The 24724-nt window shown below is 41.2% G+C and overlaps 1 protein-coding gene across 2 annotated transcripts in view; it reads right to left on the bottom strand.

Annotated features, from left to right (window-relative positions):
• The window catches only part of GEK1 (D-aminoacyl-tRNA deacylase), a 443933-nt gene that overhangs the window by 46918 nt on the left and 372291 nt on the right, over window positions 1-24724 (bottom strand). Inside the window, exon 8 of one of the 2 annotated variants that reach the window (XM_089417245.1) lies at window positions 8-192. In XM_089417245.1, coding sequence (XP_089273371.1) covers window positions 8-192 — 185 coding nt within the window. Of the gene's footprint in view, window positions 1-3; window positions 193-24724 lie in introns of both variants that reach the window. The other variant, XM_089417246.1, reaches the window with a different exon arrangement.

Genomic DNA, 24724 nt, shown 5'->3' with positions numbered 1-24724 from the left:
TACTTACTATCAAGATGTACAAGAACCTCTGCTCCTGGAAATGCTTCTTGTGTTGTTGCAACTGCCACTTTGATTGCATCTTTCCATGATCCACCAATATCATTGAAATGATATTCCTTTTTCTTTAAACTAGGTTCTTCCATAGGTAAAGAATATCCCGATAGCAGGTGGCCTACCCAAACGTCTTCTTTCCTGCATTGTAACCAGGCAAAGACTATTTTATTCTTCTTTCCTGCATTGTAACCAGGCAAAGACTATTTTATTCTTCTTTCCTGCATTATAGCCAGGCAAAGACTATTTTATTAAACTAATTAGAATTGAGATACACATCAAAGTGAAATGATAAATCTCAAGAGAGAGCAGAATTTTCTTGTGTTTTATCACAGTATATCGTGAAAAGGAAACTTAATAACTCTGATCTTAGAATTTAGACACACTTGTCAATCAACATGCTGCATGACAAAAGATATTGAAAACTTCTCACAATTTTGTTTCAGAGGAATAAGAAATTTGACTTTAGATCTTTCAAAAGTCAAATTGCTGTTATTGTTGTCCATAACCTTTTTGTTCTACAATCAGGATCACAAGTCTTGGAAAACATTACAATCCCACTCCTAGAAAGATTTCTATGTGTAAATCCCTTCATTTTTTATACCAAATGCTTTTTGTATAAAAAATTGACCAAATAACAAGCGTTTATCCAGAATCATACCTAAAATGACAAACAATACGAAATAGCAATCTCGCTTTATGTCAACCATCAAAGCTGCAATTATACTCTCCTTTTATTAATTCTACTTAAGTTCACTAACTTGATAATCTAAGCTGTCATATTATACTTTCCTCTGTTAAGTCTAAAACTCATTGATGTTATGAACTTTATTTCTAATAACACGTGTGGAACTGTCTTTGGCTGTGTAGAAGAAATTTCCATAATATATATATTATATAAGCTAGGTTACTGGGAAACGAAAAACAGATATGGATCCGTATATGGATACAGATCCACCAGATTTTTGAAAAGCCAGGATCCATACACAGTGGGGAAATGCCACGTAGAAAAAATACAATAACATATATATATATATATATTATTTTTTTAAAACATATTCAAAGTTAAAGATCAAAACCATTCATAAATCACAACTTTAGAACTGAAATCATTAGACAATTTATAAATCTGAAGAGTGAAATTATGATGTATCATGCTTTATACAAAAAGGGAACTGTTATGAATAAAATATATAAAAATAGTATAAATAATAATAGACATATGTTGATTTGGGGTAGCATCGGATGTGCTCTAGCCACAAAATTTGGTGGAGAGGTTGGGGCACATGATATCTCCAATACCCAGAAAGGGTTTGGGCAGATTCTAAACAGATCAGGAGATATTAAAATAATTAATATTTTTAATGGATTCCCTAAGTCTTAGGGAAAATAAAATATTAATGTGTATTAATATGAATTTGTGTTAGAATGGTCCAAAAGACATGGATCAAGCCAGATCTAATCTTAGTCGTTGATTAGAGACTTAATCTCGGCCGTTGAGATGTTAACAGGAAAAGTATAACACGAGGCTTGAGGGTCGCTTGGAGAAGACACCAGAGTAATCAGTGTTTCTATTCTCTAGAGCGGGGTTTGCTAAGAGAGATAGAATTAGTGATCGGGAGATGCAGCTAAGGGGAATGGAGTATAGAGAGACAAAGAGGCAGAGATAGTGTCGGGAGAGCAACAGAGCAGCTATAGAGAGAGTGACGCAGGAGCAACCAATGCTCATGCAGGGCCACGCAGAGGCAGCTAAGTGCTGTGCAGAGCACCAGAGAGGCCAACGTAGCTGACGTAGAGGCTCAGAGAGCTGACGTAGGGCCTCCTGGGGCTGACGCAGGGTCAATGTTGGGTTAGGAGAGGTTGACGCAGGGCCAACGTTGGGTTTGGAGAGGCTGACGCAGGGCCAGCATTGGGCTAGGAGAGGTTGACGCAGGGCCAGCGTTGGGCTAGGAGAGGCTGACGCAGTCCATATTGGGCAAACGTTGGGGTTTCTGGGGCAGATTGTTGCTGAGTAGCTGCCGAAAGGATTATCCGGGGTTTCAGCCAGTGGATTTGTTAGAAACTGAGAGGTATTACTGCCAAGGAAATTCTTTGTTGGGTAGGCCAGTGTCGGCACCCAGATTGTACTCTGATATTGCTTAATAACACAACCCTCATATAACTGCACCAGTTTTCCCACATTGGGTTCTTCCAGAGACATTAGTCCAAAAATAATGGTGTCATATGGTGTGTTTGTTTCTGTTTCTTTTAGTTGCTCATCTGTAATATGTTGAGCATCCAATAGTGTTTATTTTCAGTATTTACATTGTAAATAACTCGTTAAGGAAAATAACAAGTAGATAGGAATAAATCAGATAAAGTGCATGGAGGGTTTCTAACTAAGTAAACTTAAAAATTTCAACATGGTATCAGAGCGTGATTGCAAATTACAGGAGGACTAAAGGACATCAGCTGAGCGGAGCAATAGCAGCAGAAAACAATTGTCCCGAGGTGACAAAAGTTGTTTCTAGCAGAGAAGCAACAAGGAAGGGTTACACAGTGCCTATGTCATCAAGGGTGAGCCGGGAAGAGGCAGCGCAAAGGTGAAGGAAGGCAAGAGAAGCCTCACGCAGAGCCACGCAGTAGCTGGGAGGGCTGACGCAGTTGGCTGAGGAGGCCGGGTTGCGGTGCTAGGATTGCGCAGAGCCTAGGGGCTCTCACCTTTAGGTTGCTGGGGTTTAGAAGGCTGCGGGAATATTGCAGAGTGGAGTTGGTGAGGTACTATAGTCAGAACAATACCTGATAGAGCAAGGCCAAAGAAGTTGCTACAGAGGGTTTCTAGCTGAGGAACCCGGATTAGTGGTGCGGTTGCACAAGACGATCAGAGTAGGGGGCATCTCGACAGCGGCAAAAGGATTTCCACGAGGGAAATCGGGACTCGGAGGGAGTTCAGAAGAGAACTTCTAGATGGCAAGTAGAGACTCAAAGGAGTCGAACAGAGAACTTCCAGGAAGGAAGTAGAGGAGCATCATGGCACTACTCGGAGTAAGAGACTAGGATAGATTGGACGAAGCGTTGAACTTCGTAGTCTGGAAGGCCAGAATCTTATCTGTACTTGACAGGAATTGTGTCAAGAACTTCACCTTGAAGGTAATAGCTATCCCAGTCGACCCTAATGATAATGATAAGTACGAGGAGGCGATGGCGACGACCAAGAGCATTATCCTTGACGGGGTCAAGGATCATGTAGTACCACACATAGTCGAGAAGGAAACGACATTTGAGATGTGGGAGGCTTTCAAGAAGCTGTACCAACAGACTTCTGTGCAGAGAAGAATGCTATTTGAGAATCAGTTGAGGTCGTATTAGATGAAGGAAGGAGAGCCGATTGACACCTTCCTCGGAGGACTGAATGAGACCCGATATCAGTTGACTGTTATAGAGGCGACACCGGATCAGGAGCTGATGGTGAGGACAACCCTAAATGTTGTCTCAAAAGACTGGGAGGTATTTGTCTAGAGTATACTAGGCAGAGGGACTCTCCCCCCTTGGGATGAGATGTGGGCAGCTCTTCGCCAGGAAGAGATGAGTTGACAGTCGAAGACGGGTAGTAGCAACAAGGGGATCAAAGTCAAACAGGAGGAGGAAGATGTTACCCTAACATCTGAGGGAAAGCAAGAAAAGCGGAAGAAGAAAGATCTCTCCAAGATCAAGTGCTTCCATTGTGGGGAGTTGGGTCATTATGCGACCCAGTGTCCAAGGAAGAAGAGTAAGGGAGAGTCTTTCGAGACTAAGGCAATGCCAGCACGAGCAAAGAAGGAAGTTTTGACAGACGATGACTGTGCCATGAGTGCACATGCGCCACTTGAGAATAAGTGGGGAGACATCGAGCTGTAGTCAGGCGGACTACAGGCGATGAGGGGCAGGATCCTCGAGGTACCCAGTCTCTTGGATTAGACCTTGCTATGGGAGCCCCGACAAGGAGTAGCAGGATTGGATGATGTGGGTAAAGACGGATGCGGATGGAGCGGCAAAGAAAGCTACAGTGCAGGAGTCCCAGACAACGGGAGGCTAGCAAGCTGCAACAGTGCGAGAGGCAAAGGAGTGTTGCACTAGTGCAGGATGGCACAGAGAGGTGTGCAATGGTGCGAGATGCAAGGAGTTATTGCAACAACGCAGAGGTCAGAGAGGGAGCACTTGTCAGCGGCAGAGGGCGCTTCAGCATCAGTGGGTGTCTCTAGCCCAACAGGGAGGTCAGATTAGGAGATCATTTACTTACTTCTCAGTAACTGAGTTGTAGTGCAACAGTGGGCAGCACGATGCAACATGATAAGAGAAGGTGCAGTGCAGATGCAGTGCTGGGAGAAAGGACCAACAACATCACGGATGCAGAGGGAGCTATCGTACGGATGCAGCAGCGGCAATGGCAGAACCATGGGCAGCAGTACAAGATGCAATAGTGCAGAGGATGTTGGGAAGGAATGCCTAGCATTAGCACAGGTATTGATGCCGGATGATTAGAGTAATACTCAATGAGGAGTATTGCTAGAGCACAGTCCTCGCTAAGAGGGAGTGTTGATTTGGGGTAACATCGGATGTGCTCTAGCCACAAAATTTGGTGGAGAGGTTGGGGCACATAAGATCTCCAATACCCAGAAAGGGTTTGGGCAGATTCTAAATAGATCAGGAGATATTAAAATAATTAATAATTTTAATGGATTCCCTAAGTTTAAACTTAGGGAATCTAAAATATTTATGTGATTTAATATGAATCTATGTTAGAATGGTCCAAAAGACATGGATCAAGCTAGATCTAATCTTAGCTGTTGATTAGAGACTTAATCTCAGCCGTTGAGATGTCAACAAGAAAAGTATAAGAGGAGGCTTGAGAGTCACTTGGAGAAGACACCAGAGTAATCAGTCTTTCTATTCTCTAGAGCAGGGTTTGCTAAGAGAGATAGAATTAGTGATCGAGATATGCAGCTGAGGGGCATGGAGTATAGAGAGACAAAGAGGTAGAGATAGTGCCGCGAGAGCAGCAGAGCAGCTAGAGAGAGTGATGCAGGAGCAACCAGTGCTCACGCAAACACAGCTAAGTGTTGCGCAGGGCACCAGAGAGGCCAGCGTAACTGACGCAGAGGGTCAGAGAGCTGACGCACGGCCTCCTAGGGCTGACGTAGGCCAAGATAGGCTGATGCAGGACCAACGCTGGGCTAGGAGAGGCTGACGCAGTCCAGATTGGGCAAAAGTTGGGGTTTCTGGGGCAGATTGGTGCTTTGTAGTTGTTGGAAGGATTATCCGGGGTTTTAGCTAGTAGATTTGTTAGAAACTGAGAAGTATTATTGCCAAGGAAATTCTCTGTTGGGTAGGCCAGTTTCAACACCCAGATTGTACTCTGATATTGCTTAATAAGAAAACGGTCAGATAGTTGCACCGGTTTTCCCACATTGGGTTTCTCTGGGGACATTAGTCCAAAAATAATGGTGTCATATGGTGTGTTTGTTTCTGTTTCTTTTAGTTGTTGATCTGTAATATGTTGAGCATGCACTAGTGTTTATATTCAATATTTACATTATAAATAACTTGTTAAGGAAAATAACAAGTAGGTAGGAATAAATCAGATAAACTGCATGGAGGGTTTCTATGTAAGTAAACTTAGAAACTTCAACAACATAAACAATGAGTAATTAACTAATAATTAGTAGGGAAGAGGCATGTCTCTACAGACATGACCATTCGTGAAAGGGTACCTACTTGCCTATATATACAGGACCTCACTTTCAATTGTATCATCATTCTTATTCATACATTTTAATATATATTCTTGTATCTAAATGGAGATCCACATATTCCAAGTCTTTTAGAACATTTAACTTGAAGAACGAACTTTGTTCGTTCCATTTGGTATCAGAGTTGTTCAATCCTCTGGCTATTTAACTGTTGCACCGAGTCGCGTTCTCCGATCTAGGTCCTTGGTCGTCAAAATTTGTCAACCTTGTTATCGTTAAAGCATTTTCCTACAAAAGTTTGGAGTTTCTCCATTTTGCATATCGTCATTCAGGGCCTTGGCCATAAAGAAAAAAAAATAAAAAATAAAATATGTATTCATAAAAAAAAGACATTAAAAAACAAAAAAAAATATAAAAGAATTAAAAAAAATTAGATTATAAAAAAAAGTCTAATATATTAACAAAAAAGTTAGAAAAAAAATAAAACAAATTATATTAAAAAAATATTAAACAAAAAGTCGAAAAAATAAATGAATTAAAAAAGAACGAAAAAAATATTATATATATTCTGTGCAGTCAAAGTCGTCTATACAATGTTTCCCAATTGTACAATTCCATCTGTATGCATTCAAACAACTGTTGATCAATTGTTAGTGCCATAAATTCAGCCTGTATTCATGCCAACCACCATACTAGTTCAAATTGCTACTGTATGCATTTCAACCAACATTGTACGAAGTGGGGACGAAACGGGGACTCAGGGTGATCAGGGTGATACTCAGTAAGGAGTATTACTAGAGCAAAGTCCTCGCTAAGAGGGAGTGTTGATTTGGGGTAGCATCAGATGTGCTCTAGTAACGAAAATTGGTGGAGAGGCTAAAGCACATGAGATCTCCAATACCTAGAAAGGATTTGGGCAGATTCTAAACAGTTTGGGGATAGTAAAATAATTAATATTTTTAATGGAGTCCCTAAGTCTAAACTTAGGGAAAATAAAATATTAATGTGTATTAATATAAAACTGTGTTAGAATCGTCCAAAAGTCATGGATCAAGCCAGATCTAATCTTAGCTGTTGATTAGGGATTTAATCTCGGTCGTTGATCTATCAACAAGAAAAATATAAGAGGAGGCTTGAGGGTCACTTGGAGAACACATTGAGGGAGACCAGTCAATTCAATTTCTAGAGCGAGGTTCACTGAGAAACTGAACCAGTGGTCTGGAGAGCAGTCAGGAGGCAGCAAGTACGGAATAGAGAGACGAGAGATCAACATAAAGGCAGAAAAGGCAGACGCAAGGCTGGAGGATTCCACGCAAATGCAGCAGAGACTGTGTAGAGCCAGCAGGGCCTGCGTCATCCACGCAGAGGTTACGAGAGTGAAGCAGGAGGCCAGAGAGGTTGCACAAAGTCTCAACAGGTTGACGCAGAGGGTTTCAAGTCACGCAGAGGTCAGTGGGGCCGATGCTGGATTCAAAAGAAGTGCTGGAAAATTCGTCTATCTGTGGGTAAGCCAGTTTGGCACCCTGTTGTACTAGAAAATTGCTGAATAATAAAATCCTCCCTTGCTGCACCGGTTTTCCCACATTGAGTTTTTTCGGGGACATTAGTCCAAAATAACTGTGTCAATGTGTTGATTATTGTGCATATGTTTGTTTCTTTATTACGGTGTGATATCTGCAGCAATATTTATTTTAATGTTTATTGAAGTAATTTCATGAATAACTTATGGTGAAATAAGTAGGAAAAGTAAATCAGTTGCTGCAATGATAGAATTTTCACATAGAAAGGAGGTTTTGTCATTTGTATCATCCAAGAGTTATTCATTTGTGTAATGTAAAGGAGGTTGCCCCCTCGAAGAGGCTAATTTTGAAGTCGTTGATCTATCTTTTCTTCTATTTTGTGAGCTAGTTACATAACATACTGTCACTCTTCACTAGTATCAAGGTCAAACCATTCATCTACAAGAAGTATTGTATGTGCCCGATCTGAAGAAGAACCTAGTGTCTCTTTTTGCGATGGAAGATAAAGGCTTCAAGGTAGTATTCAATGATGGAAAGGTACGCATTTGGCAAAGAAACCCTAACAATGCATTTACTCTTGGATTTAGGGTTGATGGTCTCTATTAAGTTGGTGGAAGTCTTTTAGGAGCTTTGGCAAGTGATACTTCAATCCAATCTGAGCTATGACACCGAAGGTTCACCCACTTACATTACAAAGCCTTACCTGGGGTAAGGAACATGGTCACAAGTATGCCCAAGTTTGACATGAACCATGAAGGTGTTTGTCAAGGTTGTGCAACTAGGAAACATACAAAGGGACCATTTGCTTATAGTGAGAGCAACACAACCGATATTATTCAATTGGTCCATTCTGCCTTGTCTGGTATGTTACCAGTAACATCGTTGGGAGGATACTTATATTATGCAATCTTTGTGGATGACTACACTCACAAAACATGGATCTATTTCTTAAAAAGGAAGGATGAAGTATTCAAATGGTTTTGTTCTTTCAAAGCATTGGTGGAAAATCAAACAAGGAAGAAGATCAAGATATTGAGTACCGTCAATGGAACCAAATATAAATCAAATGAATTCAATGACATTTGCAGAGAGGTTGGTATTAAGAGGGAGACAATTGTTCCATACACTCCTGAGCAGAATGAAGTTACTGAAAGGAAGAACCGAACAATCATGGAAGCCCCTCATGCCATTCTCCATGATTAAAACCTACCAAAGTTCTTATGGGAAGAAGTTGCCAACATTGTCGTGTATGTTCAAAATAGGAGCCCACATCAAGCATTGGATTTCAAGACACTTGAGCAAGTCTTCACTAGTAAGAAGCCTGATGTTTCTCATTTTAGAATATTTGGTTGTCCAGTGTATTTTCATGTGCCTAATGAGAGAGTAAGTTGGAAGCTTTTGGGATGAAAGGAATATTCATTAGCTACAATGAAAATTCAAAGGCATATAGAATCTATGTGCCTGGTAAAAAAGATTGATACATTTAACCTTGTATGCAAGCGTGAATCATATGTGTAGACTTGTATTTGTAGTAAGTAGTAATTGTATTATTTATAAAAAATATGAATGGTGCTTACAATTCTTTGTGGCGGTGTGCCTATATAGGCATTGACTGACCATGAAGATAAGTCACAACTTTTGACCCATGTCTCTTCACAACTAATGGGAAATCAACTAATTTAATTAATTTATTACTATTAATATTTGCCATTTATTATTTAATTGATGTTTATGAATATTTTTATTCATAACATTGCAACCCCCTTTAGAGATGCTTTGTCCTCAAAGCACAACCAAAAGGGTTTTCTCTAGTTGAACATTGTTGTGATGGAATGGCATCCTTTCGTTGACTGGTGCATTCTTTATGAGTACTTGTACCTTCCTTGGAGTTGGGGGACTTAACACCATTTAATTTATAATGTCATCCTCGTCAGTTAAACTCCATGAATTGTTCTTCAAGGTTTGTAGTATAGCTCCCTAGTTGTTTTAACCATTATGCACCTAGAACTACATCCATTTCTTTGAGTGGTAGGGAAAATAGATTTGTTTGTAGCTCCAGTTCTTGTATTTGGATTGAAACTTTTTCACATTCTCCTATTTTCTTGATTTTTTTTCCAGTAGCGACAGACATGGTCAGGGCCTTGATTGGGCATATACAAAGACCACGTTGTTTAGCAAGATCAATGCTTATACAATTGTGAGTACTACCCAAATCTATAAGTATATTGACATTCCTGCCTTTTATGAGTCCCTTGAGCCTTAGGGTTTTACGACATAATCTCTTCCTCATGTTTGTTGACAGAGTAATAAGTTTAATGTTCCTTCTTGGAAATTGGCTCTTCTTCCGAAGATGTAGTGGAACATATTTTGCAGTTGCTTGTTGTTCTTGATCTCTGAAAGAGTTACTATTTTCATCAAGGTTTTTCTAGTCACATGAGATTGCAGCTAATGACAGTTCCTCAGAATCTGAATCTTCACTGTGTGTGACAACGATTCCTTCATCATGTTCTTGTACTTCAATTTGCTTCCCATCTACTATTTTATAGTAACACAGGGATGCGTCTTCACAATTATGGCCCAACGTCCAATTTTCTCCACATTTGTGACAACTATTTTTCTTTTCTATCTTTTTTCTGGCTCATTACTTGAAGTGTTTGATTCCTTCTTGGCTTCATAAGTATACAATTTCTTGTTAAGGCATCTGTGTCCTGATGTCCATTTGTCTCCACAATACCTACATTTGTTAGTTTAATTTTTCCTAGTGTTGTTGTTGGTCTTCGTCTTCCTTGAATGATGACATTCTAAGCTTATATTTTCTCTCAATAATTATTGTTGCATGTCTAGCATCTTCACTGATTTGGGTTTTATATCATTTTAATTCTTTCTGAATATAATCCTTAAGGCCACAACGATACGTTTTTAACAACTCTTCGTCTGAGAATCCCCTTTTCCTTATGGCTAATACTTCCCATTCATGAGTGTATTCGCTTACTGATCCTTTCTGTTTGAGGTGAATGAATCTTTCGTAAACATCATTCTCTTCTTCGTCATGAAACCTTTTTAGTAGGGGGTTTTTAAAATTTTGCCAATTGAACAAGCGAGTTTCCATTTGTTAGATCACCATAGGAACCAAGCATATGCTTTTGCTTCCAGGTAGTTGGATGCAGTCATGACCTTCTCTGCTCCCCTATTGGTGGGTTTGCTCCGAAAATGGCGTCCATTTTAATTACCCATACAATGGCGCCTTTATGGTCCTTACCATCGTATTTAGGTAATTCTCTTTTAATTTTAAGGTAGTCTTTGTCGGGAAACTTTGTATGTTACTGACTTCCTTCGAACTGTGTATGCTGTACTCGTGGTTTTTTGTGTATCGAAGGAAATTCATGACTTGGAAAAGTTCCGCCTTTCGGAGTCTTAGGACTTTGCGTAACCGAGGGGTTAAAAGGTGGATTGGCTCATCATGTTCTTTATTGCTATGATATCCTTTGCCATTTGGTCTTGACTCTTCCCAAAATCATCTTGCTTCCTCTCGAAATCGTCAAGGCGCTTGCGCATTCTGTCGATTTCTTCTTGATTTTTTTTTCAATTGTCATCATTATTACTACTTCCCATTTTGTTCCTTTTTTTCCTTGTAAACCCAATTTTATTTTTTAATTAATTAATATATATTTTTAAAATTATATAATCAAATTAATTCATTAACTTATATAAATTTATTACTTAATTAATTTGTGATTATATAATAAAAATTGTATGGTCAATCGAATAATGAATCGTGCCTTTTGGAAAAAACGTGACGTATGGGAGTCCCCAATTAACTCAGGCGTGACACAACTGTTGTCGTTAACAAGGAAGGCAGTGCGACGCAGGGGTTGGACAATGTCGTGGAGTGTGGACGGCGGATCGACTGTGAGGCACGCCCGTTTGACAACAACTACAAATCAGACAGTTACGCTGAGCCAATTTGTGTTGTTCAAAAGGAGGTGGCGTTGCAGTTGTGTAGCAGGGGAGGTACGAGGGTGGGGCGGAGGATGCACAAAGCGAGTGTGGACAGGGACTCGTGACAACACTTAAGACAGTCGTTGGGACAACAACAACAACGATGGAATCGAGCACGGTGGGGAGCACAATGTGTGGGGTGTGGAAATACCACGAGGTAAGGGAACAAAGATGAGCGGAACAACAAGTAGTTGAGGGTCGTGGGCAGCGAAACAACGAGGAATTGAGGTCGTGGGCAGCGGAACAAGAAGGACTTGAGGCTCTGATACCACTGATACATTTAAACCTGTATGCAAGCATGAATCGTATGTGTAGACTTGTATTTGTAGTAAGTAGTAATTGTATTATTTATAAAAAATATGAATGGTGCTTACAATTCTTCGTGGCGGTGTGCCTATATAGGCATTGATTGGCCACAAAGATAGAAGGTCACAACTTTTGACCCATGTCTCTTCACAACTAATGGGACATTAATTAATTTATTATTATTAATATTTGCTATTTTAATATTTATTATTTAATTGATATTTATGAATATTTTTATTCATAACAGAGATATGGAAGTAAGTCGCGATGTCACCTTTGATGAAGGCACTACCCTTGGGAAAGCTAGAGATCTCCCCATCCCGAGGAAGGAAGATGATGATACTATCGAAAAACAGGATGAACCTCCAACATATGAGCCTATGCCCGATGTTAAAGGCTCGATGGATCCTATTGATCCACCTCCAAGTGATCCCTCTACCTCAAGGAAATGTCCACTATGGCTCAGAGATACTCTCGAAGATGCTAAAAGACATATTGCTCCAAGAGGGGCATTTCATGATAGTAAGAAACCAAACAGGTATCAAGGGTACTTGGCTGCCATGAGTACTATTGCTCAAGCTGAACCATGCACGTTCGAAGAAGCTGTAAAACACCAAGTATGGAAGGACGCGATCAATGAGGAATATGAATTTATCATGAAGAATGATGTCTGGGACATGGTGCTTAGACCCAACGACAAGTTTGTGGTCACCTCAAAATGGCTTTACAAAATTAAACATGGAGTTGATGGGAGTGCTGAAAAATATAAGGCTAGGTTTGTTGCTGGAGGCTTCTCTCAAAGGGAAGCAGTGGAGTATGACGAAATACTTGCACTGGTTGCCTGATATACTGTTGATTTTTTGTAGCATCGGATGTGCTCTAGCCTTGAAATTTGGAGGAGAGGCTAAGGCACATGAGATTTCCAAGATCCAAAAATAGTTTTGAGAAATTCCACGCGAATGAGTAGTTATTAAAATAATTAATATTTTTAATGGGTTCCTAAGTCTAAACTTAGGAAAATAGAAATATTAATGGATATTAATAAAGATAAGGGTGAGAAGCTTTTAAGAGATGAGGATCAAGTATGTTTTAATCTTAGCCGTTGATTAGAAACTTAATCTCGTTGTTGACACATCAACATGAAAAGTATAAGAGAAGACTTGAGGATCATTTGGAGACACACCGACAGATACTCAATATCTCAAGGAAAATCGATTCTCAAGAGAAGGAGATCGATTTCAGAGGGAGAGTTGCAAGGTGGAAGAAGAGGAGGGCATCAACAACAGACGGTGACTGAAAAAGAGGTGATGCAGGAACAGTGGGAGACAACGTAGAGAGAGACGCAGTCCAAAGGAGAGACGTAGCCCTCACACACGCTGACGCAGAGCCACTCAGAGCCACGCTGAGCCATGCTGAGTGGTGCAGGAGTGGGAACAAGGTCTCCAAAGTGTCAGAAAGTCTCAAAGGGAAAGTATTAGGTGTTTTCTTTCAGTTTCTCTATAAAATCATTCCTTGTAAAAGCAATTGTTGCTGAAGATTAATAAAGCCCTCATCTGCTGCACCGACTTTCCCACATTGGGTTTTTCTGGGGGCAATTATCCAAAAGCAACCATGTTGATGTGATTGGTTCTTGTGCATGTATTTTTCTCTGGGTAATTGTGTGATAACTGCAGTAGAATTTATTTTAATATTTGCTGAAGGGATTTCGTAAATAACTTATTGTGAATAATAAGTAGGTGAAATAAATAAGTTATTGCAGTAGAATTTTAGTGTAGAAATTTTCACATGGTATCAGAGCAGAGATCCAGCTACAGGAGAGGAAAATCGACTATGGGTCAAGAGCATGATGCAGAAGCATCCACTCAAGGGGATTCGCGGAAATTTCTAGAAGAATGCACAAGGGACATGCATTACGATTATTCTATGTTAGCTTCCAAATTGGAAGAAGAAGTCGCTTGCTTAGCAAGCTCTGCCTCTTCTAAGGTTTGGTATATAGACAGTGGAGGTTCTTGGCATATGACAGGAGTAATGGGAAATAAGGCAAAGTGTACCCCAGTAGGAAGAGGTACTGTAGTCTTTCAAATCGAAGCAGAAGATCGGCTTTGAGCAACCAATGTGTTGCATGTGTCAGGATTGAGGATGAACTTACTCTCTGTATCTCAACTTCAAAACAAGGGCTATGATGTTTTCTTCATTAAGGAGAAAGTATATGTCAAACACCCGAGTTGGAAAAAGAAGGCCCAGATTTGAATTAGAAGTGACAGGTTGTATAGGTTACAACTACAATCACCAATGGCACTGATAGGTAGTAATGGAGACAATGATTTGAATGAACTATGGCACAGGAGGATGGGACACTTACACCATGGGGCTTTGAGAATTCTCAAAAAAATAGTATCAGGAGTTCCAAAACTAAGTACTGAATAAGATGATGTATACAGAGGGTATGCTCTAGGCAAGTATGCCAAAGCAGCATTTTCCAGAAGTAATAATAGGGCTAAGAGTGTGTTAGGATTGATACACTCAGACATCTGTGGACCGATGTCCAAAAAATCTCTTAGTGGTGTCGAATACTTCATCACCTTCATCGATGACCATTCCAAGAAGACTTGGATCTACTTTCTGAAAACCAAGGATGACGTTTTTGGTCGATTCAAAGATTTCAAGGCTCTAGTGGAGAATCTGACAGGAAAGAAGATAAAAGTGTTGCGCTCTGACAATGGTGGAGAGTATGTTGACAAGGACTTCACCGATTTTTGCGCTAAGGAAGGCATCAGAAGGGAGTGGATAACTCCCTACAATCCAGAGCAGAATGGAGTAGCAGAAAGGAAAAATAGGGCTATTGTGGAAGTAGCTAGGGCAATGTTGTATGATCAGGATATACCTAAATTCCTGTGGGCAGAAGCATGCAACAAGGCAGTTTATGTCCAGAATAGGACTCCTCACAGGGCATTGAGCAAAGTCACTCCAGAAAAGGTCTTCACCGGGAAGACACCTAAAGTTAGTCATTTCAGAATATTTGGGAGTTTAGCGTATTGTCGTATACCCGAAGAAAAGACAAAGAAGCTAGATCAAATTGCAGAGAAAGGATATCTTGTGGGATATAATGAGAAAGATAAGGCATATAGAGTCTATCTTCCAGGGAGTAGGAAGGTAGTAGTTCGGCAGGATGTAAAGTTTATGGAGGACAAAGCTTTCAGGAAATCCCGAGAAATGCCTTCTGAGGAGCAATCAAAAGATGCGTAGTTGGTCCAACCACTTCGACCAACAGAAACTAGTGTAAGAAATTCTCCTCAAGACAAAGATTCAGAACAGAAGGAATCTTAGGAAGAGGAAGAGCTGATAGATGTGCCTATTACCAGTGGAAGAATGAGTCGGGAACTTCGACAGATTTTACGAGCTGTAGAGGACTTCATTGGTGCATCCAGGAATAATAAAAGGGAGCGAAGACAACCAGACAGATATCAGGCCTTAGTAGCTCAGGTTGGGGAACCCTCTAGTTTTTAGGAGGCCGTTCAGCATCAAGTATGGGTAGATGTTATGGTGGAGGAATATAGCTCTATAATGGTCAATGATGTATGGGAAGTGGTACCTAGGCCTCAGGACAAGTCAGTAGTAGGTTTGAGATGGATCTACAAGGTCAAATATGCTGCAGACGACAGTGTGGAGAAACACAAAGCCAGGTTTGTGGCTAAGGGGTATGCTTAGAAGGAAGGGATAGACTACGAAGAAACCTTCGCCCCAGTAGCCAGGTATACTTCTATTAGAACTGTGATATCTTTTGCAACACAGATGGGGTGGGAGATTCATCAGATGTATGTTAAGAGTCAGACAACATTCTTGAACGGTGTAATAGAAGAGGAAGTATACATTTAACAACCAGAGGGTTTTGAGACACATGAAAAGAAATCTCATGTATGCAGATTAAAGAAGCCTTGTATGGGCTTAAACAGGCACCTAGAGCATGGTATGGTCGAATTGATGGCTACTTGCAGAAGACGGGGTTCGTCAAGAGTGACACAAACCCTAATCTCTATTATCTTGTTGTAGAGAATGAGCCTCTAATCCTAGTGTTATACGTGGGTGATCTTTTCTTGACAGGATCATCCAGGCTCATCAAAGATTTTAAGAAGAACCTAGCCACAAAATTCGACATGAAGGATTTGGGACAGATGCATTACTTCCTAGGGTTGGAAGTTTGGCAGCAGAAGGGTGAAATCTTCCTTGGACAAGGGAGATATACTACAGAGACCTTAAAGAGATTCATGATGTAGGACTATAGACCTATGGCTACTCCAATGATCACCAACTGGACGAAGATTGATGCATCAGAAGATAAAGACATTGATCCCACCTTGTACAGGCAATTTATAGGGTCCCTGATGTATCTCGTCAATACCAGGCCAGACATTTGTTACGTCGTCAACAACCTCAATCAGTTCATGTATCTGGTCAATACTAGGCCAGACATTTTTTACGTTGTCAACACCCTCAATCAGTTCATGGTAGAACCTAAGAGGGCGCATTGGGCATCAACCAAACATGTTCTCAGGTATATGCAAGGAACAATCGAGCATGGACTATTGTACACCCGAGGCAATGACATCAGGTTGAGTGGGTTCACTGATGCAGATTGGGTTGGAAGTCCAATAGATCGGAAAAGTACAACTGGGTATTGTTTCAACATTGGATCAGGAATGACTTCCTAGTGTAGTAGGAAACAAAAATCTGTGGCTCTGAGCTTAGCCGAAGTAGAATATATGGCAGCTAGCACAACTTCGTGTGAAACCATATGGCTTAGGAATTTGTTTGTGAATCTGTTCAGGAAAACGATGGAAGCAACTAAGATCTTGTGTGATCATCAAAGTTGCATCAAGTTCTCTAAGAATCTAGTATTTCATGATCGGTCGAAGCACATTGATATCAGGTGTCACTTTGTTAGAGACTGTGTCCAACGAGGAGCAATACAGTTGAGATATACTCCCACAGGAGAACAGGTGGTAGACATCCTCATCAAGGCTCTAGGAAGAAAAAAGTTCATTTATTTCAGAGAGAAGATGGGGATGGTGAAGAATCCATTTCAGTAGCAGAAATGGATAAGTGTTGGGAGTTGCAGTGCAACAATTAGCAGTGGCAATGCCATGGGCAACATGATTTAGCATGTTGAGAGGGCGTTGTAGTATAGATGTAGCAGTGGCAGTGGTAGTGTCATGGGCAACAATACAGGAAGCAACAATGCAGTGGATGTAGGGCAACATGCCAAGCATCAACACAAGTATTGATGCTGAAGATCAGGGTGATGCTTCTAGGTGAAAGCATTGCTAGAGCACATTCCTCGCTAAGAGGGAGTGATTATTTTTGGTAGCATCGGATGTGCTCTAGCCTTGAAATTTGGAGGAGAGGCTAAGGCACATGAGATCTCCGAGACCCATAAATCATTTTGAGAAATTCCACCCAGATGAGGAGTTATTAAAATAATTCATATTTTTAATGGGTTCATAAGCCTAAACTTCGGAAAATAAAAATATTAATGGGTATTAATAAAGATAAAGTGAGAAGCTTCTAAGAGATGAGGATCAAGTCTGTTTTAATCTTAGTCGTTGATTAGAGACTTAATCTTGGTCGTTGATACATCAACAGGAAAAGTATAAGAGAAGACTTGAGGATCATTTGGAGACACATTGGTAGATACTCAATATTTCAAGGAAAATCGATTCTCAAGAGAAGGAGATCGATTTTTGTTAAATTTGGACAACTAGGTCCAAACTCCATGTTCTGATGCTCAGATTAAGAGGCTAATATTTTTGTTGGATTCCTCTTTCTGAGAGGTGTAAAATCCATATAAAAATAGTCTTAATCCGATGAGCAGAACTTATATTGTGAATTTATTATTCTTAATAAATTATATGTGCAAGGTCAGCCAGTTTTGTAATGTAGGCTCACATGCCCAACAGATGTGTCACACACCCTCATTGATGGATATATATACAGGAAAAGTTGGAGAGAATTTGATCACAACTCAACTCACATCTTCCTCTCTCATCTTAGAGAGTACGCTACCTGGAGGACGAATTTCAGCCACACGTGGGAAGGACGAAGAGGACAGACCGTACGGATTTTCTGCTGCTAGGGTTTCGCAGAAAGTTTGACCAGCGTTGACTTTGGTCAACGCTTGGTCCAATCAAGCTGAAAATTGGTGGAAAGTTCGATTTTTGAAGGCCGTACTATCTGGCACAAAAATCGAGGTCAAAGGGTTGACCGTTTTGCTGCTGCATTGACTTTTAGCTTGCTGCCCCTGCGTTGACTTTTCAGGACAGCGTTGACTTTTGTAGAATTGACTTGGGTTGACTCATCTACTAGTTGGAGGGATCTTGTGACACATCTGGGCTGGCTGACCAAAGGAGACTTTGCTGGTTGAAGCATCCTGTTGACCGCCGAAACAATCTCACACATTTTTCCTGTTTCTGATTTGTCTTCTGTAAGATCTGCTTATATGTTCTATCTGCATTTTGCTTAACTACTTGTATGATTGCTGTGAGAAAAGTGAAATTGCTCTTAGCATAGAACATCTTCAAAACTTAACATGGTATCGGAGCTGAGGTGAAGACAAACTCTATCTATAGCAATCATCATCGATGTCAATGGATGCCTTTGTGTCGCTGTACATAAAGGATTATATACGCTATCAATGATATACACGTTGTAACGGAAAGATATACAGCGCAACTGTAGAGGATATGTTTAGGCAGTAAAGGAAGCCGCAGTCATAAGGACATGAGGCTGCAGTCATGAAGAGTCAAGTATCCGTAGGCTTAAGAGCTCTGGCCAAAGTGCGAAGAGGAGTATTTCTGTGTCTTTTGTTTATGATCTGATTGGCCGAGTAAGGAAGGAGGCTAGCCGAGCTTGTAAAGAGGAGTTCTGGGCATAAAGACAAGGGTTATTCTCTATGCACAGGCCGCTGAGAGATTTTGAGTTTTACAATGGGACAAAAGTCTGTTTTGAGAGGGCCGAGAGGCCCAACAAGGAGCAGGAAGAAGGCCGCAGTACCCTTGACCATCAACGCAGTAATTAAAGAAGTTTGAAGGCTGTATAGTAGGGCTGTCGTAGCAGCCACAGAAAGCCCTAACCAGGGCCGAAATTTCAGGGTCTGTGCATTGGTCGAAATGTATTTGTGGACAGAAATATGACGTCTATCACAGGTATGTGCTTGTCTTTTGTAATGATGAATTTGCCAGATATTATGGTCCAGATTAGACAGTTTGCAATTCTGGTATAATGGGCTGTAAGAAGATGCTTGGTAAAGCTCCAAGTATAGTCCCTTGAGAGGGACAATAAGGGCTGTTACAAGGCAGATGCTTTGGAGTCTTAAAAATGGATATATGGAAGAGCTTAAGGGTAGTCAAGTGGGCTTATTATCAGACCCCATCTTCTGTAGTGAAACATGACAATATGACATAGTTTTCTGACAGTGATCTTCTGCACTTATTGTAGTATCACTTACTCTCATGACAGTTATGCCTAGCAGTGATATTTCAATTTTCACAAGTCCTCCATCTACAAGATGTACTCTTTGTACCCAAATTGAAGAAGAACCTTGTGTCTGTATCTGCCATGGAAGACAAAGGATTCAATGTAACTTTCCCTGATGGAAAGGTACTCATGTGGAAGAAGAACTTCAAGGAAGCTATCTCAATTGGTTTTAGAGTTGGAACACTCTACCAGGTTGGAGGGAGTCCGTTGGGAGCTATGACTTGTGATACTATCCGTCAAACCAAACTATGGCACCGAAGATTTGGACACCCTCATTACAAGGCTCTTCCCGAAGCAAGGAAGGTGGTGACAGGGATCCCTGATTTTGGAAATAATCATGAAGTTGTATGTAAGGGCTGTGCTGAAGGAAAACATTCAAGGGGACCTTTCCCCTCAAGTGTCACAAAGACATCTGAGATATTGCAACTGGTCCATTCTGATCTTTCCGGTATGTTGCCTGTAACATCCCTAGGGGGATGTTCTTACTATATGACATTTACTGATGACTTCTCTCGCAAAACCTGGATATACTTCTTGAAGAAGAAGGATGAGGCTTTCATGTGGTTCCGTACCTTCAAAGCCTTGGTGGAAAATATGACCGGAAAGAAGATCAAGATTTTGAGGACTGACAATGGCACTGAATATGAGTCAAATGAGTTCAAAGACTTTTGCAGAGAAGCTGGCATTAAGAGGGAGACTACCACTGCATATACTCCTGAGCAGAATGGTGCTGCTGAACGCAAGAATAGGACTATTGTGGAAGCTGCCCGTGCCATGCTATGTGACCAGGGTCTTCCAAAGTTTCTGTGGGGAGAAGCTGCAAATACTGCTGTGTACATTCAAAACCGATGCCCTCATTCCGCTTTGGACTCCAAAACTCCCGAAGAGTTTTTCTCTGGTAAGAAACCTGATGTCTCACATTTTAGAATTTTTGGATGTCTTGTCTATTTTCATGTGCCGAAAGAAAAGAGAAGTAAGCTGGATGCTACTGGAAAGAAAGGAATGTTTGTGGGCTACAGTGAGACTTCTAAGGCATATAGAGTCTATGTACCTGGTCAAAGGGAAGTAGAGATAAGCCATGATGTCACTTTTGACGAAGATGCTTCCCTAAAGAAAGTAGTAGATCTTCCTAGATCTGAAGAAAATCATGAAGAAAGACCTGGAAATCTGGAAGAACCCCAGGATGAGACTATGCCTGATGTTGAAGGGCCTATGGACCCTATTGATCCTTCCCCTTCTCTAGGAAAGAAGCCATCATGGCTCAGGGACACCCTCGAAGATGCTAAGGGTCATGCTGCCCCAAGGGGGACATTCCGAGAAAGCAAGAAGCCGTGTAGATACCAAGGGTATCTAGCTGCCATGAGTTCTATTATACAATCTGAACCTGGATTTTTTTAGGAAGCCATCAAGCATCAAGTCTGGAAGGATGCTATGCATGAAGAATATGAGGCTATTATGAAGAATGATGTCTGGGATGTGGTCCCGAGACCGAAGGACAAATTTGTTGTCACCTCTAAATGGCTCTACAAGATTAAACATGGACCTGATGGGCGTGCTGAAAAGTTTAAGGCAAGATTTGTTGCCCGTGGCTTCTCTCAAAAGGAAGGAATTGACTATGGCGATATATTTGCACCTGTGGCACGATATACCACCATCCGATCCATCATAGCCCTTGCTGCTACGCAAGGATGGAGTCTTCATCAGATGGATGTCAAGACCGCTTTTCTGCATGGTGCAATAAAGGAAGAGGTGTATGTAGAACAACCTCTGGGATTTGAAGTTCAAGATCGAGACACTTATGTCTGCAGGTTGAAGAAAGCCCTCTATGAGTTAAAGCAAGCACCCAGAGCTTGGTATGAGAGGATGGATAGTTACTTGATGAAGCTGGGCTTCACTCGAAGCAATGCTGATCCAAACCTTTACTTTAAGGTTGTGGAAGGAAAGCCTCTCATTCTAGTGCTGTATGTGGACGACCTCTTCCTGACAGGTGATGACCCTCTCATTCATCAATGTAAGAGGGAGCTTGCTGCTGAGTTCGAGATGAAAGACCTAGGACTGATGCACTATTTCCTAGGCCTGGAGGTCTGGCAGAGACCTGGAGAGATTTTCCTTTCTCAAGGAAAATATATTGTGAAGCTTCTGGAAAGATTTGGGATGGTGCACTGTAAGTCCGTGTCGACACCAATGGAACTCAACTTTAAGAAATTGAGTGGCAGCGCTGCAGGGCCTATCTTGGCCAATCCTACTGAGTATCGTCAACTCATAGGAGCTTTGATGTTCTTAGTGAACACCCGTCCGGACATATGTTTTGCAGTGAATACTTTGAGTCAACAGATGGTTGAGCCTCATCATTTTCACTGGGTTGGTGCCAAGAATCTTTTGAGATATCTTCGGGGCACGATAAACCATGGGCTGAGATACACTGCCGGGAGTGTGATACTCCGTGGATATACTGATGCCGATTGGGCTGGCAGTGTGGTGGATCGTAAGAGCACATCTGGATGCTGTTTCAATCTTGGTTCTGCTTCGATCTCATGGATGAGCAGGAAGCAGAAGTCGATGGCTTTGAGCACCGCGGAGGCCGAATACATTGCTGCTAGTATGGCCTGTTGTGAAGCAGTTTGGTTGAGGAAGCTCTTTAGTGAGCTGTTCCAACATGTGCTAGATACCACTGTGATACTCTGTGATAATCAGAGTGGGATTCATATGACTGAGAATCCTGTGTTCCACGACCGATCCAAGCATATTGATATCAAGTACCACTTTATCCGGGATATGGTATAGCGAGGCGCCGTAAGGCTCGATCATATAGGAACTGATGAGCAGGTCGCGGATATTCTCACTAAGCCCCTGGGGAAGGTCAAGTTCCTAACCTTCCGTGAGAGTCTTGGTGTCGTGGAAAGACCCTATGATGTGGGTCCTGTTGGACGATGAGCTCTGGGAGCTCTGGGGGGCTTTGGGGATAGCTTCTCGGAGCTATAAGCACTCATAATGCTTTTGCCCCACCCTTGTGATTATTGAGCTGGTTCGCCACTCATTTATCTGTGCCCCGTATGTATGTTAAGAGTTAGACAACATTCTTGAACGGTGTAATAGAAGAGGAAGTATACATTTAACAACCAGAGGGTTTTGAGACACATGAAAAGAAATCTCATGTATGCAGATTAAAGAAGCCTTGTATGGGCTTAAACAGGCACCTAGAGCATGGTATGGTCGAATTGATGGCTACTTGCAGAAGACGGGGTTCGTCAAGAGTGACACAAACCCTAATCTCTATTATCTTGTTGTAGAGAATGAGCCTCTAATCCTAGTGTTATACGTGGGTGATCTTTTCTTGACAGGATCATCCAGGCTCATCAAAGATTTTAAGAAGAACCTAGCCACAAAATTCGACATGAAGGATTTGGGACAGATGCATTACTTCCTAGGGTTGGAAGTTTGGCAGCAGAAGGGTGAAATCTTCCTTGGACAAGGGAGATATACTACAGAGACCTTAAAGAGATTCATGATGTAGGACTATAGACCTATGGCTACTCCAATGATCACCAACTGGACGAAGATTGATGCATCAGAAGATAAAGACATTGATCCCACCTTGTACAGGCAATTTATAGGGTCCCTGATGTATCTCGTCAATACCAGGCCAGACATTTGTTACGTCGTCAACAGCCTCAATCAGTTCATGTATCTGGTCAATACTAGGCCAGACATTTTTTACGTTGTCAACACCCTCAATCAGTTCATGGTAGAACCTAAGAGGGCGCATTGGGCATCAACCAAACATGTTCTCAGGTATATGCAAGGAACAATCGAGCATGGACTATTGTACACCCGAGGCAATGACATCAGGTTGAGTGGGTTCACTGATGCAGATTGGGTTGGAAGTCCAATAGATCGGAAAAGTACAACTGGGTATTGTTTCAACATTGGATCAAGAATGACTTCCTAGTGTAGTAGGAAACAAAAATCTGTGGCTTTGAGCTTAGCCGAAGTAGAATATATGGCAGCTAGCACAACTTCGTGTGAAACCATATGGCTTAGGAATTTGTTTGTGAATCTGTTCAGGAAAACGATGGAAGCAACTAAGATCTTGTGTGATCATCAAAGTTGCATCAAGTTCTCTAAGAATCTAGTATTTCATGATCGGTCGAAGCACATTGATATCAGGTGTCACTTTGTTAGAGACTGTGTCCAACGAGGAGCAATACAGTTGAGATATACTCCCACAGGAGAACAGGTGGCAGACATCCTCATCAAGGCTCTAGGAAGAAAAAAGTTCATTTATTTCAGAGAGAAGATGGGGATGGTGAAGAATCCATTTCAGTAGCAGAAATGGATAAGTGTTAGGAGTTGCAGTGCAACAATTAGCAGTGGCAATGCCATGGGCAACATGATTTAGCATGTTGAGAGGGCGTTGTAGTATAGATGTAGCAGTGGCAGTGGTAGTGTCATGGGCAACAATACAGGAAGCAACAATGCAGTGGATGTAGGGCAACATGCCAAGCATCAACACAAGTATTGATGCTGAAGATCAGGGTGATGCTTCTAGGTGAAAGCATTGCTAGAGCACATTCCTCGCTAAGAGGGAGTGATTATTTTTGGTAGCATCGGATGTGCTCTAGCCTTGAAATTTGGAGGAGAGGCTAAGGCACATGAGATCTCCGAGACCCATAAATCATTTTGAGAAATTCCACCCAGATGAGGAGTTATTAAAATAATTCATATTTTTAATGGGTTCATAAGCCTAAACTTCGGAAAATAAAAATATTAATGGGTATTAATAAAGATAAAGTGAGAAGCTTCTAAGAGATGAGGATCAAGTCTGTTTTAATCTTAGTCGTTGATTAGAGACTTAATCTTAGTCGTTGATACATCAACAGGAAAAGTATAAGAGAAGACTTGAGGATCATTTGGAGACACATTGGTAGATACTCAATATTTCAAGGAAAATCGATTCTCAAGAGAAGGAGATCGATTTTTGTTAAATTTGGACAACTAGGTCCAAACTCCATGTTCTGATGCTCAGATTAAGAGGCTAATATTTTTGTTGGATTCCTCTTTCTGAGAGGTGTAAAATCCATATAAAAATAGTCTTAATCCGATGAGCAGAACTTATATTGTGAATTTATTATTCTTAATAAATTATATGTGCAAGGTCAGCCAGTTTTGTAATGTAGGCTCACATGCCCAACAGATGTGTCACACACCCTCATTGATGGATATATATACAGGAAAAGTTGGAGAGAATTTGATCACAACTCAACTCACATCTTCCTCTCTCATCTTAGAGAGTACGCTACCTGGAGGACGAATTTCAGCCACACGTGGGAAGGACGAAGAGGACAGACCGTACGGATTTTCTGCTGCTAGGGTTTCGCAGAAAGTTTGACCAGCGTTGACTTTGGTCAACGCTTGGTCCAATCAAGCTGAAAATTGGTGGAAAGTTCGATTTTTGAAGGCCGTACTATCTGGCACAAAAATCGAGGTCAAAGGGTTGACCGTTTTGCTGCTGCATTGACTTTTAGCTTGCTGCCCCTGCGTTGACTTTTCAGGACAGTGTTGACTTTTGTAGAATTGACTTGGGTTGACTCATCTACTAGTTGGAGGGAT

This window comes from Pinus tabuliformis, chromosome 3_2 (genome assembly GCF_031772625.1).
Source record: "Pinus tabuliformis cultivar Carrire ecotype Pingquan chromosome 3_2, CPIR1, whole genome shotgun sequence".
Classification (NCBI taxonomy): Eukaryota; Viridiplantae; Streptophyta; class Pinopsida; order Pinales; family Pinaceae; genus Pinus; species Pinus tabuliformis.
The sequence above is the reverse complement of the archived record's forward strand: the minus strand, read 5'-3'. Positions and strand labels throughout refer to the sequence as shown.